This window comes from Amphiura filiformis, chromosome 4, assembly GCF_039555335.1.
Source record: "Amphiura filiformis chromosome 4, Afil_fr2py, whole genome shotgun sequence".
Lineage (NCBI taxonomy): Eukaryota > Metazoa > Echinodermata > Ophiuroidea > Amphilepidida > Amphiuridae > Amphiura > Amphiura filiformis.
This window is the reverse complement of record NC_092631.1, coordinates 84,653,656-84,668,327: the sequence shown is the minus strand read 5'-3', so window position 1 is coordinate 84,668,327 and position 14,672 is coordinate 84,653,656. Positions and strand designations below refer to the sequence as shown.

General features: G+C 39.0%; 1 protein-coding gene across 1 annotated transcript; it reads left to right on the top strand.

The window, feature by feature from the left end:
• The first annotated feature begins 1,234 nt into the window (after nucleotides 1-1,234).
• LOC140151560 (uncharacterized) lies at nucleotides 1,235-9,349 on the top strand. Its single transcript, XM_072173947.1, has 2 exons — nucleotides 1,235-1,493; nucleotides 8,691-9,349. Exons 1-2 carry the CDS (start codon nucleotides 1,241-1,243, stop codon nucleotides 9,347-9,349), a joined length of 912 nt encoding a protein of 303 aa, XP_072030048.1. The 5' UTR covers nucleotides 1,235-1,240.
• The last annotated feature ends 5,323 nt before the right edge of the window (nucleotides 9,350-14,672 follow it).

The following is a 14,672-nucleotide window of genomic DNA, read 5'->3' as shown; positions in this document are numbered from 1 at the left end:
TGGTTACTGAAACGTACACAAGTGTAGAAAAAGGCAACAGTCATGGTTACTGAAACGTACACACGTGTAGAAAAAGGCAACAGTCATGGTCACTGAAACGTACACAAGTGTAGAAAAAGGCAACAGTCATGGTCACTGAAACGTACACAAGTGTAGAAAAAGGCAACAGTCATGGTTACTGAAACGTACACAAGTGTAGAAAAAGGCAACAGTCATGGTTACTGAAACGTACACAAGTGTAGAGAAAGGCAACAGTCATGGTTACTGAAACGTACACAAGTGTAGAAAAAGGCAACAGTCATGGTCACTGAAACGTACACAAGTGTAGAAAAAGGCAACAGTCATGGTCACTGAAACGTACACAAGTGTAGAAAAAGGCAACAGTCATGGTCACTGAAACGTACACAAGTGTAGAAAAAGGCAACAGTCATGGTCACTGAAACGTACACAAGTGTAGAAAAAGGCAACATTCATGGTTACTGAAACGTATACAAGCAAGATCATTTTCTGGATCAGATACGAATTACCTTGTTTACTGAAGATGTTTTTCTATTTGCGATGTTGCAGTGCATGTTAGCTCATATTTTTTCCTTCTTGGCTAATAACATTCCAGTTTTATTATAATTGAGTATTTTTAATTCGGTCTTCAATTATATTGTCTTGAAACTGCAAATATTTCAAAGATGGCTATCTTATGTATATAATGTTCGTGCTTGATGATTTTTACAATGTTTAATGAAACTGCCGAAATGTAATATGACAGTATTTAAAAATTCCAATAACCATTTCCCCTGTAATCTTATACAGTCTTTCACATTGAAACTCATTAAAAACGACCAATTGAGATGATAAAGGAAAAGATGACTGTTGAAATATTTGTGTTGATTGAAAATGTCAGAGTAAAATTTATTCATCCTAAATCAGGTTTGATTTGTGCGTAACAAAATATTGTTATCTTTGGTCTTCCACTTGAACTCGCAAAACGGTTAATCGGTCAAGAACAGAAAATAGTTAGGTATAGCATTAAAAAAAATTGATCTTCGGTCTTACACTTGAACTCGCAAACCTCAAACACGGTCAATCGGTAAAGAACAGAAATAGTTTAGTATAGCATTAAAATGTGTGATCTTTGGTCCTCCACTTGAACTCACAAACCTCAAACACGGTCAATCGGTTAGTAACAGGAAATATCTGGATTCAGATCATATGCTTACCAACACCAGGAACTATCGCATTCAAAATGACGGCTACACAAGCTCAATCTGATGACATTGCCAGAGTTATATTGTGGTGTGTTCCACGAACATGTTCTACGGCATTTTTGAAATGCATGACATACGTGCCCGATTCGCAGGTTTGGTACGAACCATATTTAATGGGATTTCATTTCTCTGACTTCGCACATAGAAAAACGAGCATTGCCTTGTTACGAGATTATTGGGGTGGAGATATTAAGGAAGATGACGAAAACGATTTCACTTCTGGAATATCAGGTATGAGTTTTTGAAATAGTTTTTACGACGAGAGTTCATAACGATTGGTACGATTTTAACGGGTTCGAGTTGGGACAAGTTAAAAACTGTCAAGGTTTCGTCAGAAGTAGACGACTTGATTATTTAGGCAACGGTAATTTTATTTATCTTTTATCATGGTTATCAAGGTTACAGGGAAATTGTTGTGTCAATAAACGTGAATGCAAAACACAAATATATCAATTGTGGGGCAAAGGTCGGGGTCGAACTTATAGCTATATCATATATATAATATGCCTATCCCTTCGCAAAAAACTCGTTCATTTGTGCATGTTCAAATCATTGTAAAAAATATTGTAAAAAAAGATGCATATTTTGCATTCAGTTAGCTGCTCTCAGGCAGGTATGCCCACATGTATGGAAAAGAGTTTTGTACGCGCGTGCAGGAGCCCCAATGCCTTGTGTTGTGAAAATTTCGGGTACAGGGCGTTAGTCCGACACGCCGCTAGTCCGACACTCCGCTAGTCCGACACGCCGCTAGTCCGAATCTGAAATGCACTGCACCAGTCCGACACGTCGCTAGTCCGAATCTAAAATACACGCTGCCAGTCCGACACACCGCTAGTCCGAAAATGAAGAACACTGCGCTAGTCCGAAACTGAAAACCACTGCGCTAGTCCGAATCTGGAAAACATTCCTTCAGTCCAACACTGCGCTAGTCCGAATCTAAAAAACACTGCACTAGTCCGAAACTGAAAACCATTGCACTAGTCCGAATTTGAAAAACACTGCGCTAATCCGAATCTGAATTTGGGAAACACAATGCTACTCTGATATTCGGAGTAGCACAGTATTTTTCGGATTCGGACTAGCGCAGTGTTTATCAGATTCGGACTATTGCTGTGATTTCAGTTTCGGACTAGCGCTATGGTTTTCAGTTTCGGACTAGCGCAGTGTCGGACTAAAGAAGTGTTTTCCAGATTCGGACTAGTGCATGGTATTTCGGATTCGGACTAGCGGCGTGTCGGACTGAAAAAGTGTTTTCAGATTCGGACTAGCGGCATGTCGGACTGTTACAGTGGTTTTCATCTTCGGACTAGCGCATGCTTTTTTCGGATTAGCGCAAATGTTTTTTCGGATTAGCGCAAATGTTTTTTCGGACTGAAGCACCCATAAGTAAAGGGAATTTGTGCAGTCGGTCCAGCGGTGTGTCGGACTAGAGGCGTGTCGGACTAGCGGCGTGTCGGACTGAGCGGTGCACCCCAGAATTTCATCACATTTAAGCAATTTTTGTGGATATTATAGATTTTTGTGCAGTGTGTATTATAACTTCCGGTTGTGGTGTTGATTATGGCACCAATTTGATGAGGAATAGAGGAAAAAATGGGTGATTTGGCCCAGAATGCGGGGTCACGGCAAAAACAATGCAGCCATAATCTTTAAACGTATTCAGATATGTGACGTGTCATGTCAAAAGGAGACACTTTTGAGCAGGTTATCAATTTTGAGTTTTTTGCATATCTTAAATATAGAGATATTTTGCTCCACAACTCCGTTTTCCCCAATGAAATCGGACATTCCTAAGCGAAGATATTGAGTTTGTAAGTTATGGTATTATAAAATTAGAAATTGAGATATCGGCCTTTAAAAATATTATTGACAATGTTTAGAGTAGGATTTAACTTGCAAAATGTCTCAAAAAATACAAGATGCCAGTTATATTCCGATCTGAAACTATCAGACAATATTTTAAACATTAATAACATTACAAATTCGCAACAAACCCAAATCACCCCCGGGCAGATTTTTGGCTATTTCTCCATTTACGATCCTGCCCAAAAGTGTCTCCTTTTGACATGACACGTCACATATGTTTAACCAGTCAGCTACCTGCACAACCGATTCTTTTGTTCTGCAAGGCTCACTCAGTCATTTAATGAGGCAATACAAACGATCGAAATTGGTGTTGAAATGAGCAAAATTTTGAGTTACACCTTTTCAGTGTAAAAATTTTTTTCTCAGCCAAATGAAAAGCAATAATTTTAATTTTTTCAGTAAATGGCTGGAAAAACTATAATGCTTGATACTGATTTTTTTTTTTTAATCCTGGTGTTAAACTTAGGCCTGAAATTCAGTCATTTAGTGTAAGATATTCGATTTTTATAGGCTTCAGCTCGGCCCGCGAGCTTTTTCTTGGATCAACCTTTTAGCTTTTCAAAGTAATATAGTTCGCTAATGAAGGATTTTCCCGTGAGCTATATATCATAGTTTTGTCAGAATTTCCGTTTTGATTTCACCATCTTTCACTGTCGGCTGAAAAAATTTCTAAATCAACACGTGAAATCTAAAGGCTAGTACTAGCATTGTGGATCGATATCCCTGGGTTTAATAGGAATACCGGCATGGCTATAGTGTTGCCAGAACTTCAATATAGCAAAGAAATTCCCAGACCTATAGCGCTCCTACTGATCATGTTTAACCAGAACACCCAATTGGGGATTTAATCGCTGGTCGGGCAATTTGCTTTCAATGAAAAATTGACCTGGATAACAACAAAGGAAATATCGACTATTTCTGCTGGTTGCTCTCGAGATAAAATTACTCACCATTGCCTACTTTTACTTAGTTTGACATTTTCGGAGACTGAATGGAAAAAGGGTAAAACAAAACGGAAATTCTGACAAAACTATAACATATAGACCCACACGATGTGCTTTACAGAGGTGGGAAATATCTTTCTTTAGCAAACTATGTCAGTTTGAGACGCTAAAACATGAATTCCGTAAAAAGCTCGCAGGCGAATTCAAGGCCTATAAAAATCAAAAATATCACACTAAAAGACACAATTTGATGCTTAATTTTAACACCAGGATTTTTAAAAATGTATATCCAAGCACCAAGTTTTTAACTGACATTACTGAAGAAAAAAAATATTGCTTTATATTTGACCGAGAAAATTAATTTCATAGCAAAAAGGTGTATCTCTGAATTGTGCTGATTTTTACATGTATCGATCGACTTTTAGCGCGACTAAGCATTTCTAAAGAATTGGTTGTCCAGGCGGCAGACTGTAACGATATACATGTATATACATGTATATGGCAGGGCAAATCATTTATATCTGCGTAGCGCCTGTACAGGCAGCTCTCGCGGACAGTCCGTCTTTGTTTGTTTATTTTGGAGGCTAGAGTTTACCGATTGCTTCAATTTTCCAACGACTACTTTTGTTAGTGCTACTGATCAAAATGGAATCATCAAATCGGGAGTTGCGACGATACTTTTATGTAATTTTGTGGATTTTCATGTGGATTATTCTATCTAAACTGAATCTACTATTACCATGTTCGCCGTATTGGATCGATCAAATATCGAAAGACTCGCCATCAAACACTAGCAAGAAGGTGATCACCTACTCAAGTGAGTACTTGCATAACTGTAATGATTCGTCAATAACAAGTGATCGAGATTGTCAATTGAGTTCAGAATTATGCTGTAAACTGGCCGATCTAAACGTGCTTGATAGACCTTGTACAAGTCATAACAATCCAGCCAGCACATTAACAAGAAACGTGAAATCTCTTTGAAAGCGTTTAAGAAAACGAGGAACGCGTGGTGGTTTTAGAAGAACAATAAGACCTATTTAAGTTAAAATAGCAGAAAATCTACCAACAAAGACCAAAAATGATGAACAGTGTTCTAATCTGTCACACTTACGCCCGATTCCACCGGCTAATGGGGAACAGACTCTAAGACTCGTACCGTACAATTTCCCATCCATATATTTGTGTAATCTACAATCAATTAACAACAAAATGGATGAGTTCAGAACTTGGGTTTTGGATCAAGACTTTGACGCATGTGCAGTTACTGAATCATGGATGTCCCCATTAAGATCTGCGGACTTTTTTGACATCGATGGTTATGCCCTTTTCTCGGAACCGCGGAACAGTACCACTCATGGAGGCGGAGTAGCCCTCTATTTCCGCGAAAGTTTAAATCCTAGTAAGATTAGTGTTGATGTCCCGGACAACCTTGAAATTATCTGGATTAAAGCCCGCCCCAAGAGACTACCAAGATCAGTGTCTCTCTTGATATTCGCAGTAGTGTATTTCCCTGACCCAAAGCAGGAGAAAGCCATGATAGAGCATATACAGGACACGTTAGACTTATTGCACGCAAAACACCCGGATGCTGGAATTTGTATTCTTGGAGATACAAATCACCTCAATGTCACCAACTTATGCAAATATAATAAATTATTGCAAATTGTCACGTTTCCTACACGAGGACAAGCAATCTTGGACAAGATTCTCACTAACTTTTCTTCGTTTTACAAAGCTCCAATTCCGTCTTCCCCATTGGGTCGTAGTGACCACACTGCTGTTATCTGGACGCCTAAATCAGATATTGTGAAGAAGTCAAATACATTCACTAAGCGCACGATCAGACCCATGAAGGATTCCAGTATCAGAGAATTTGGAGCATGGATCTCAAGGCATGATTGGGTAGAGATTTATAACGCCACCGGAACTGTAAAGGCGAAAAGGCCAATGCTTTTTATGAAACGCTTAACAACGGTATTGAAACATATTTCCCTACTCGCGATATTAAAATGCACATATCAGACAAACCGTGGATCTCGGATAGAACCAAACACCTTATACGCGAAAGGCAGGAAGCTTTATCTCCAGAGCGACCCTTGTTGTGGAAGTTTTACAGGAACAAAGTTCAACGCTCCATTGTTGCCGACAAGAACGAATACTACTATAATAGGGTTCAAAGGCTAAAAAAGGCTAGTCCAGCAAGCTGGTATAGAGAAATACGTGTGATGACCACCAACAATAAGTCTCAAACTTGCATACAGCCTCCTCCTGAGACTGATCCAACAAATGCTAAGGCTGTTTCAAACTCGATCAATGAGCATTTTGTCTCTGTTGCTAGGGACATAAGACCGTTAAATGTTGTGGAATTGCCCGCATTTCTCCCAGCTAAAGCATCTGTGCCTGAAATATATCCCTGGGAGGTATGTGAAAAACTCAAAAGATCAAAAGAACAAAGCTGGAGGTCCTGATGGAGTTTCAGCCACTATTATTCGCGAGTTTGCTTATGAGATCAGTGATCCTCTCTGTTGTATATTGAACACATCTTTTAATGAGGGAATTGTACCACCCCAGTGGAAACAAGCTATTGTTGTCCCAATCCCAAAGTCTAGCCCTCCTGTTTGGAACCAACTCCGTCCTGTCTCTTTGACAGACCATTTTGCCAAAGTGGCGGAATCATACATTATTGGGTGGCTAATGGAGGACATTGAGCCTCAAATTGATAGTAATCAATTTGGAAACAGAAAGAAATATTCCACCTCTCATTATCTTGTTAGACTTGTAGATAATATTTTGTCTCACGCTGAAAATACTAAAAGCATGTCCAGAGTTACAATAACAGATTTTAGTAAGGCGTTTGATCGCGTGGATCACAACATTGCTATCCCAAAGTTAATTCAAATGGGAGCCAGATCTTGCATAATCCCCTGGATTTGTAATTTTCTCTCAGAGAAGTCTCAGTGTGTTAGATATCAAGACTGCCTTTCTGCATGGCTCAATCTTACAGGTGGTGTACCCCAGGGCACACTTACAGGCCCTGCCACATTTGTTTGTCAGGTTAATGACGCTGCTCAAACTACAGATGAGAACAAACTGGTGCTCAAATACGTGGATGATCTCACTATTGTTGAGAACACCTTTGTCAATCAAAGATCTAGTATCCAGGATAATTTGAATCTATTTGATCAATGGGCTAACATCAATAAGATGACATTAAACCCCAAAAAATGCATGTTCATGGATATTAATTTTTGTCATACTCAATCAGATCATCGACCACTGACACTTGCTGGTGTCGAATTGCAATCTACTGATTGTGTCAAAATTTTGGGTGTGAAGATAACTCATGATCTTAAATGGGATGTGCACACTACAGATGTCATCAAAAGAGCTACAGGGCGTTTGTTCATGCTCACCACGCTGAAGCGGTTCGGTCTAGATCTGGATGACCTTAAAACCATCTACATAGGCTTTATAAGACCGCTTGTTGAGTACGCTGTTCCAGCGTGGCATCCAGGTTTGACCGAGCAGCAGCATTACGCCCTGGAGCGCGTCCAAAACGGCATGCAAAATCATGCTGGGCTACAAATACACATCTTATCAAGATGCTCTAGAACGTTGCAAATTGACTGAGCTGAGATCACGTCGCGATCAAATCTGTCTTAAGTTTGCCAACAAACTCCTGGAGCATCCTGACTTCCGTAGCTGGCTTCCAGGTTACAGGAAGGAGACTGGTAGGAACCTGCGAAACGCTAACCACCTGTCTTTACCCAAGGTGCGCACTCAAAGATACGCGCGTAGTCCCATCCCATACATGGTTCAGCTGTGGAACAAGGATGCTTCAGGAGCAGGTCAATAATTTCTTGCTAGCTTGTTTGCAGTTATATTTAGTTTGTATGTGATTTCGTTTTGGATTTCATGCTGATGTAAGATATATTTTGTGTTTTGTTGTTGCCAATTTCTTTGTAGCATGTATGTAATTCAGCCTTTTGGCTGCCATATGCATTGTTGTAATAAACCTTGAATAATAATAATAATCACATTGGCTGAGTCAGAAAGTTTGAAAACGCATACAAATTCTTCCGTATCTTCTTGTTGGCGAGTGAGGCGAAGGAAGGAAAACAAATTAAAAATATATACTGTTGAACATTCAAACTTTAAAATTACTTAACATATGTTCAATTTTTCTGCGCTTTATATGTTTAAAATAGCTTTCAAACACAGCCTATGTATACTTAACGGCATCAGTCTAATAGAGTTAAAATCCGTTATTTTAGGAGTGTATTTCAATAGTTTAGATTAATAAAATTTTGACTATATCGCCCCGCACTACCGATGTATTGAACCATAGATGTCAAAGAAATGCTCATCACTTGCACCTGTAAGATTATTCTCTTTGAAAAGAGCGGTATTGTATTCAATCTATTATAATTATGATTGAAGACAGTGATTAGTGCAACCTGCTGTAGAGCAGCGCGGTATATGTATACGATTTTGATTCAGTTGATATTCAATATTTTCTAAAATTCCAAAGATTTCTAAAGTGATAGGATTATTCGAATTATATCTGTGTCAACAAGCTGAAAGTTACGTTTTTTGCAATATTGTTTTATTTCAGCTGGTTACTCGGCGAGGGACAAGCCATTTTCATGGTTCAAAGAGCAACTTGAATCCTCGCCGCCCAACAAGAAAGTCATTTTCAGCAAGGATATGTGTTGGGGTATTGATGGACATTATTCCGACATGCCTCGTGGCTTCCGTCACAGTTTTCTAATACGCCATCCTTATAGAGTCTTTGATTCGTATAGGAAATCGCTAAATAACGGGATGGAAGAAGGGAGTCCAATGGTGAACATAACCGACATCCCTGAGCATCTGCTTCCGAAGGGACTTTACTACAAAGAGATGCATGATCTTTATATGTATGTCAAAGATCATTTTGAGCCAAACCCAGTGATCATTGACACTGATGACCTATTGGCTGACCCAGGTCGTGTTTTGAAAGCATATTGTCAAGAAGTAGGTATTCCATATACTGATGACTTACTGCAATGGAAATCAGGTAGGGAGTGTATGGATCAGCTTTGGATGATTGCAAAAGGAGAGATCTTATCTAATGACATCGGAGGATTTCATAGTGCGACCTTTGTGAGCACTGGTTTTAACAAGCCAACACCATTACCTGATCGGTCCCAGTTGTCAGAAGACGTGTTAGTTTGCTCAGACCAGTCAATGGAGCATTATAACGAGATATATGAAAACCGATTAAAAGTTTGATTTAATTCTTATTTAATAATAATAATAATAATAATAATAATAATAATAATAATAATAATAATAATAATAATAATAATAATAATAATAATAATAATAATAATAATAATAATAATAATAATAATAATAATAATAATAATAATAATAATAATAATAAATGCCATTCTATATCAATACACGGTGTTATGAGTGTTATTTTTTCCGCGTTATATAAACCAAACATTTTGTCCTTTCAGATGGTATTTCGTTCTAGTAGATTTATACAGCCCCGCCCTGTAGGATCGTATTATTGTATATGTATTTTGAAGGATATTTCAATCAATGCTTTTCATTCTGTATTCTGTGTTTGTGCCAAATTAAATTGAACAAATTAAAGTAGGATAAGTAAGAAAAATGCTTATAATTTAGATAGATAATGTAGCTATAAAAAGTGAAATGTGCTTTTGTTAAGTGTGTTAACTGATTTGTATCTTCCTCATTTTGTTGTTTCAATCATTATAAGAAAAACCTTACCAACAATCTCATCAAACAGGTCCGCAAATCTGTATCCCCATAAAATGCTAGAGTCAACAATACCTCATGAGGATTGACACATGTCAAGATATCTATGCACTAAAAAGAAAAACACATGGACCAATCAGTGGTTCACAACAGCTTAGGAACAACAAGAGTGAAGGGGTACACTAAAGCATAAGACACATGAAATAAGATGCTTATGCACTCTGCTCTTGAAGGATGGTCCGCCGTTGTCAGATATGTCTCCGATTACTCCATCTGGTGGTAAGCTATTCCAAACATGAGCTGAAGTGTGGATGAAGGTCCTGTCAGTAGATATGGTTCTAGAAACTGGTACTGTGAGAGCGTGGCAAGGAATGGACAAGCTGGAGCGAGTAGCTCTTCTGGCTACAGATGGCTGTGGTAGCAGTGCCTTCAGATCTGGTGGGCAGAAACTGGTGTGCATGTTGTAGAGGACTGTTGCTGCAGCCACTTGTGTCTTTGATGGAGAGGTGTGATGTTCAGCTCTGTACTTGATCCCTCTTTGCTCACAAATGGCTGGTGCCCCCCCCCCCCCCATCAGGCTCAGATGTCACACTCCTCCTATCATGGTCGATGCCCCCCTCTAGGATCATTCACACTACGCCACTGAAACTAGTAGACTATATACAGACTTGGTTCAGGTCAGGTCAAGTTTAGTTCAAAATATAGACAAATAATAAATTGATATCTATGTAAATACGGCCTTTTATCATGTATATACACAAGTCTATTGCAAAACCATAAGACATGGAAGGTGACATTACGCGTGTTATACTCTGGTCCACTCCTCGTTCTAGTTCAACAGCGTTTTTGAAATGTTTAACCTATGTACCTGATATCCAGGTTTGGTTTGAACCATACCTTTCGAATTATTACTTCTATAAATTCGGAAACATTCGACAAAGTTACTAACGAACTATGGGGAGCTAACATCAGAGATATGGATGAAGATTTCACCCAAGGAATAGCAGGTAAATTTGTATTTGTTTTTACTTAGTTGATTTTCCTTTCTATAATACCTTGTTTCTTACATTACATTGTATAAGCTCAAACTGATTACAAATGATCGAGACACCATAACAGGCAAATGAATGCCCACGAACCGGGCTGCATGCATTGGTGAACCCAAACTGATTGGGATAGAACACTACTCTTTTCTGTACTGACTGCGACATGAACCGATATTGCTCTCTTTGCACAGGACCACTCTCTTGTTCTCTTAACATAATATAAACGTATCTTGGAAGTCTGCATTCAATAAATGCGCTCCACCCATATCACATACTGGGGATTGAACCGGGGTTTACACCAATAGCGATTACGCATGACTCAAAGCATTAAATGTACCACGTTCTCCACGTTGGATATGAAGTGTCCCCCTCTTTTATAATAACATGTATACAGGGTCAAGCAATTTTATATTTTCTGTACAACTATTTATATCGTTTTACCTGTGACCCAATAAAAAAAACCCGAAGACACGGTCGCCAAAAATTGTTTGAGTTCATATATGATTATTTTACAATGCAAATCCTTATGTTCTTAGGGAACAACCCAAAAGTTCGACAAAGTCCAAAGTTCGATGAAGTCTTATAAAGAAAAGTCCTATCGTGGTAGGAGGTTGTACCCCTTTTCATCGAAATTTTGGGTTGTTCCCTTGTAAAAAAATTATTGCTCTTTTAATAATACTTCTGAAAAACTAGCCTGAGAACTAGCAATTGTTTACTTTGCTTTTTCATAGGAGGGTATCTTGCTATGGACAAGTCTCCATTTTGGATGAAACAGCAGCTTGAAGGCAGACCAGTAGGAAAGAAGGTCATATTCAGCAAAGACATGGCATGGGGATTAGAAAAGCAGTATCAAGATCGTCTTCCTCAAGGTTTTCAACACACATTTCTTATTCGGCACCCATACCAGGTATACAATCAGACCAATTTTGTGATATTGAAGTTGTATTGCAAATAATATTTGGAATGTGACAGTCCGACGCCTAGATTTTAACAGGTCGATTTAGTATTTCATTTAGTTTCCAATTGCTGATAATCAATCATAAAATATAACTATTAGGCTCACGTACAAACCAGTGCAAACCAACTTGTACAACCAAAAATGGATAATTCAGATATTCTTGTGTACAAATCCAAAATTTGGGTTGATGTTACGTATCTCAATGACAGTTTCGTGCTAAGACTTAGCACTTTCTCAAATTGACTGACCAATTCCTGCACCTCGACGGCTGCTACCAGTTGGAGCTGACGTAGGTGGCGCTGTTAGGAGTTGGTCGTAGATGTGCGGAAGAAAGTGGTTCCCTTATCCAGACGGCTTCCTTTATATGTCTTCTCTTTCTGTTCTGTCCTCTGTCTCTGATTTGTGATTCCTCCCATCCAATTACGTGATTATCTTCTACGACGTGATCTGTTATCGCGGATTTATTATCCTCCCCTGTGACGGAGGCCTGTCTTTGTGATCTGGTAAAAGCTTTCTATGAAGCTTTTTCTGCTTCAGTTTTATGTTTTTTAAGTCGCGTTCCAAAAAGTCTGACTGTTTCTCCAATGTATGTTTTGTCGCAGTTGAGGCAGGGAATCTCGTATACGCAATCAGATCTTTGTGTGGCGTCTCGCTTATCTTTGGGGTGCACTTTGATGTATCTCAGCGTTTGGTGCGGTTTAAAGGCGGTGTTAATGCCTTAATGCCATGCTTCTTGATTTTTGTTTCTTCCTGTTTTTTGTCTTCCTCTTCTGTGACTACTTTGTCTTTCCTGTCCATGAGTGTGGGTATGAAGCTAAGTTTGTGCTGTAACGGATGATGTGAGTTGAAATGCTACTTTGGGAACTACTTTCTTCCGCACATCTACGACCAGCTCCTAACAGCGCCACCTACGTCAGCTCCAACTGGTAGCAGCCGTCGAGGTGCAGGAATTGGTCAGTCAATTTGAGAAATAGCTAAGTCTTAGCACGAAACTGTCATTGAGGTACGTGACATCAACCCAAATTTTGGATTTGTACACAAGAATCTCTGAATTATCTGTTTTATTGACAATCCTGATGAACTTATTTGCGGATCTGGGGGTACAACCAAAAATGTTTTCGAGTTACCTTTGTTTCGACGTAGTAGAGAGTTTGCGATTCCCATACGCCGTGATCTACGTCCGTCCAATTATTCAAAATCAGTATCCGGTACGAAGCGAGGTCGTTTATTTAGGCAGTATTGAAGATCCTACACGTACGAAAAGTACGCGCTGACACATATGTGGCGGAAGCGCGGGGTGGAGAGGACAACTCCTCCCCAAATTTTTCCCTAGATAAATATTGATGAAAGTAAAAGTAAAACAAAAATTCCCCTTGTTTCTTTCTTTTTAGCCCGGGGCAAAAATAGGGTAAAATTGTAAACCCTTCGTTCGCTTCGCACACACTGGTCCAACAAATACCAACATGCACCTTCATTTTTGAACGAAATAATCTGAAATTGAAGGTCCATCTGTAACTTGCACAAAATATGCTAAAATAAAAAAATTTTAAATGTAGATATTTATATAGCGCTTTATGCCGTAAACAGCCTCAAAGCGCTTTACATTTCTTCCGGCGTTATTAGAATATGTCGGAATCACGTTTGCAGCCTACAATTGGCGCAGGGTTTATCAGTACAACGACTGTGACTACCCCTAACAGCTTCCCATTACAGCGAGGCAAAGCGCCTTGCCCAAGGGTGCAACACGGTGGTGGGGCGGGGACTCGAACCAACGCACGTCGAGCAAGCTCTCAGTTTATGAGTCCAAGGCCGTAACCACTGAGCCACCGTGTCCTCAAAATATGCTTCCCCCCTAAATTTTAATGTTTCCATCGCCACTGCGCAGACATCGCAGAAAATGCACAACTCTGAGAATCTTGGTAAAAAAATGCTCAATTTTCAAAAAAATCATTTCTAATATTTTGGGTGAAGTTGGTCAAAAAAGTTTTAAAAAATCCTAAATATTTTTATCTAGGTTTTTAGAAATAAATGAAAATGAATAATTTCTGGCTCAAGAATTTTTTTGTTACGTTGACCAAAACATTTGGGCCAAAAAAGCTGGGTTTTTTTTTGGATTCACTCCAAAAATTAGCATTTTGCCCCAAATTTGACCTTACAGATGAAATTATTAAGTCTTTGCCATTCTAGATATGAGCATTTTTATATACTTTAGACCAACAATTTAGCAGTTATGAGGCCCGAAAGTTAAGACCACCCTTAATTTTCGAAAGCAACCCTCACTTTGGCTATATTGACGATATTATTTACCCGTAGGTATTCGACTCATGGAAAAGAAGGTTAACCGTGGAGTACACGATAAAAATAAGACAGTTTTACTAAAGGATGTACCAAATATCTTTCTCCCCGACGGATACAGTTATGAAGAACAGTATGATCTCTACCTGTACGTAAAACAGAATATTAACCCTAATCCAGTGATCATAGACAATAATGATCTATTAGCTAATCCAGGTCGTGTACTAAAAGCATATTGTGAGGCAGTCGGTATACCTTATTCTGATGACTTGCTACAATGGAAACCAGGTAGGGAGTGCTTAGATGAGAAATTTATGGTTCCTAAGGAACACATTTTCGCGCACAATTTAGGTGGAATTCACACAGAAACATTTAAAAGCACTGGTTTTGGAAACGCGAGACCGTGCCCTGATCGTTCCGAATTGGATGACGACGTCTTGCACTGTTCTGACGCATGTTTGAAGTACTATGAGGAAATGTACGCTAAAAGACTCAAATTGTAACATGAAAATAACGTTTGGCATCC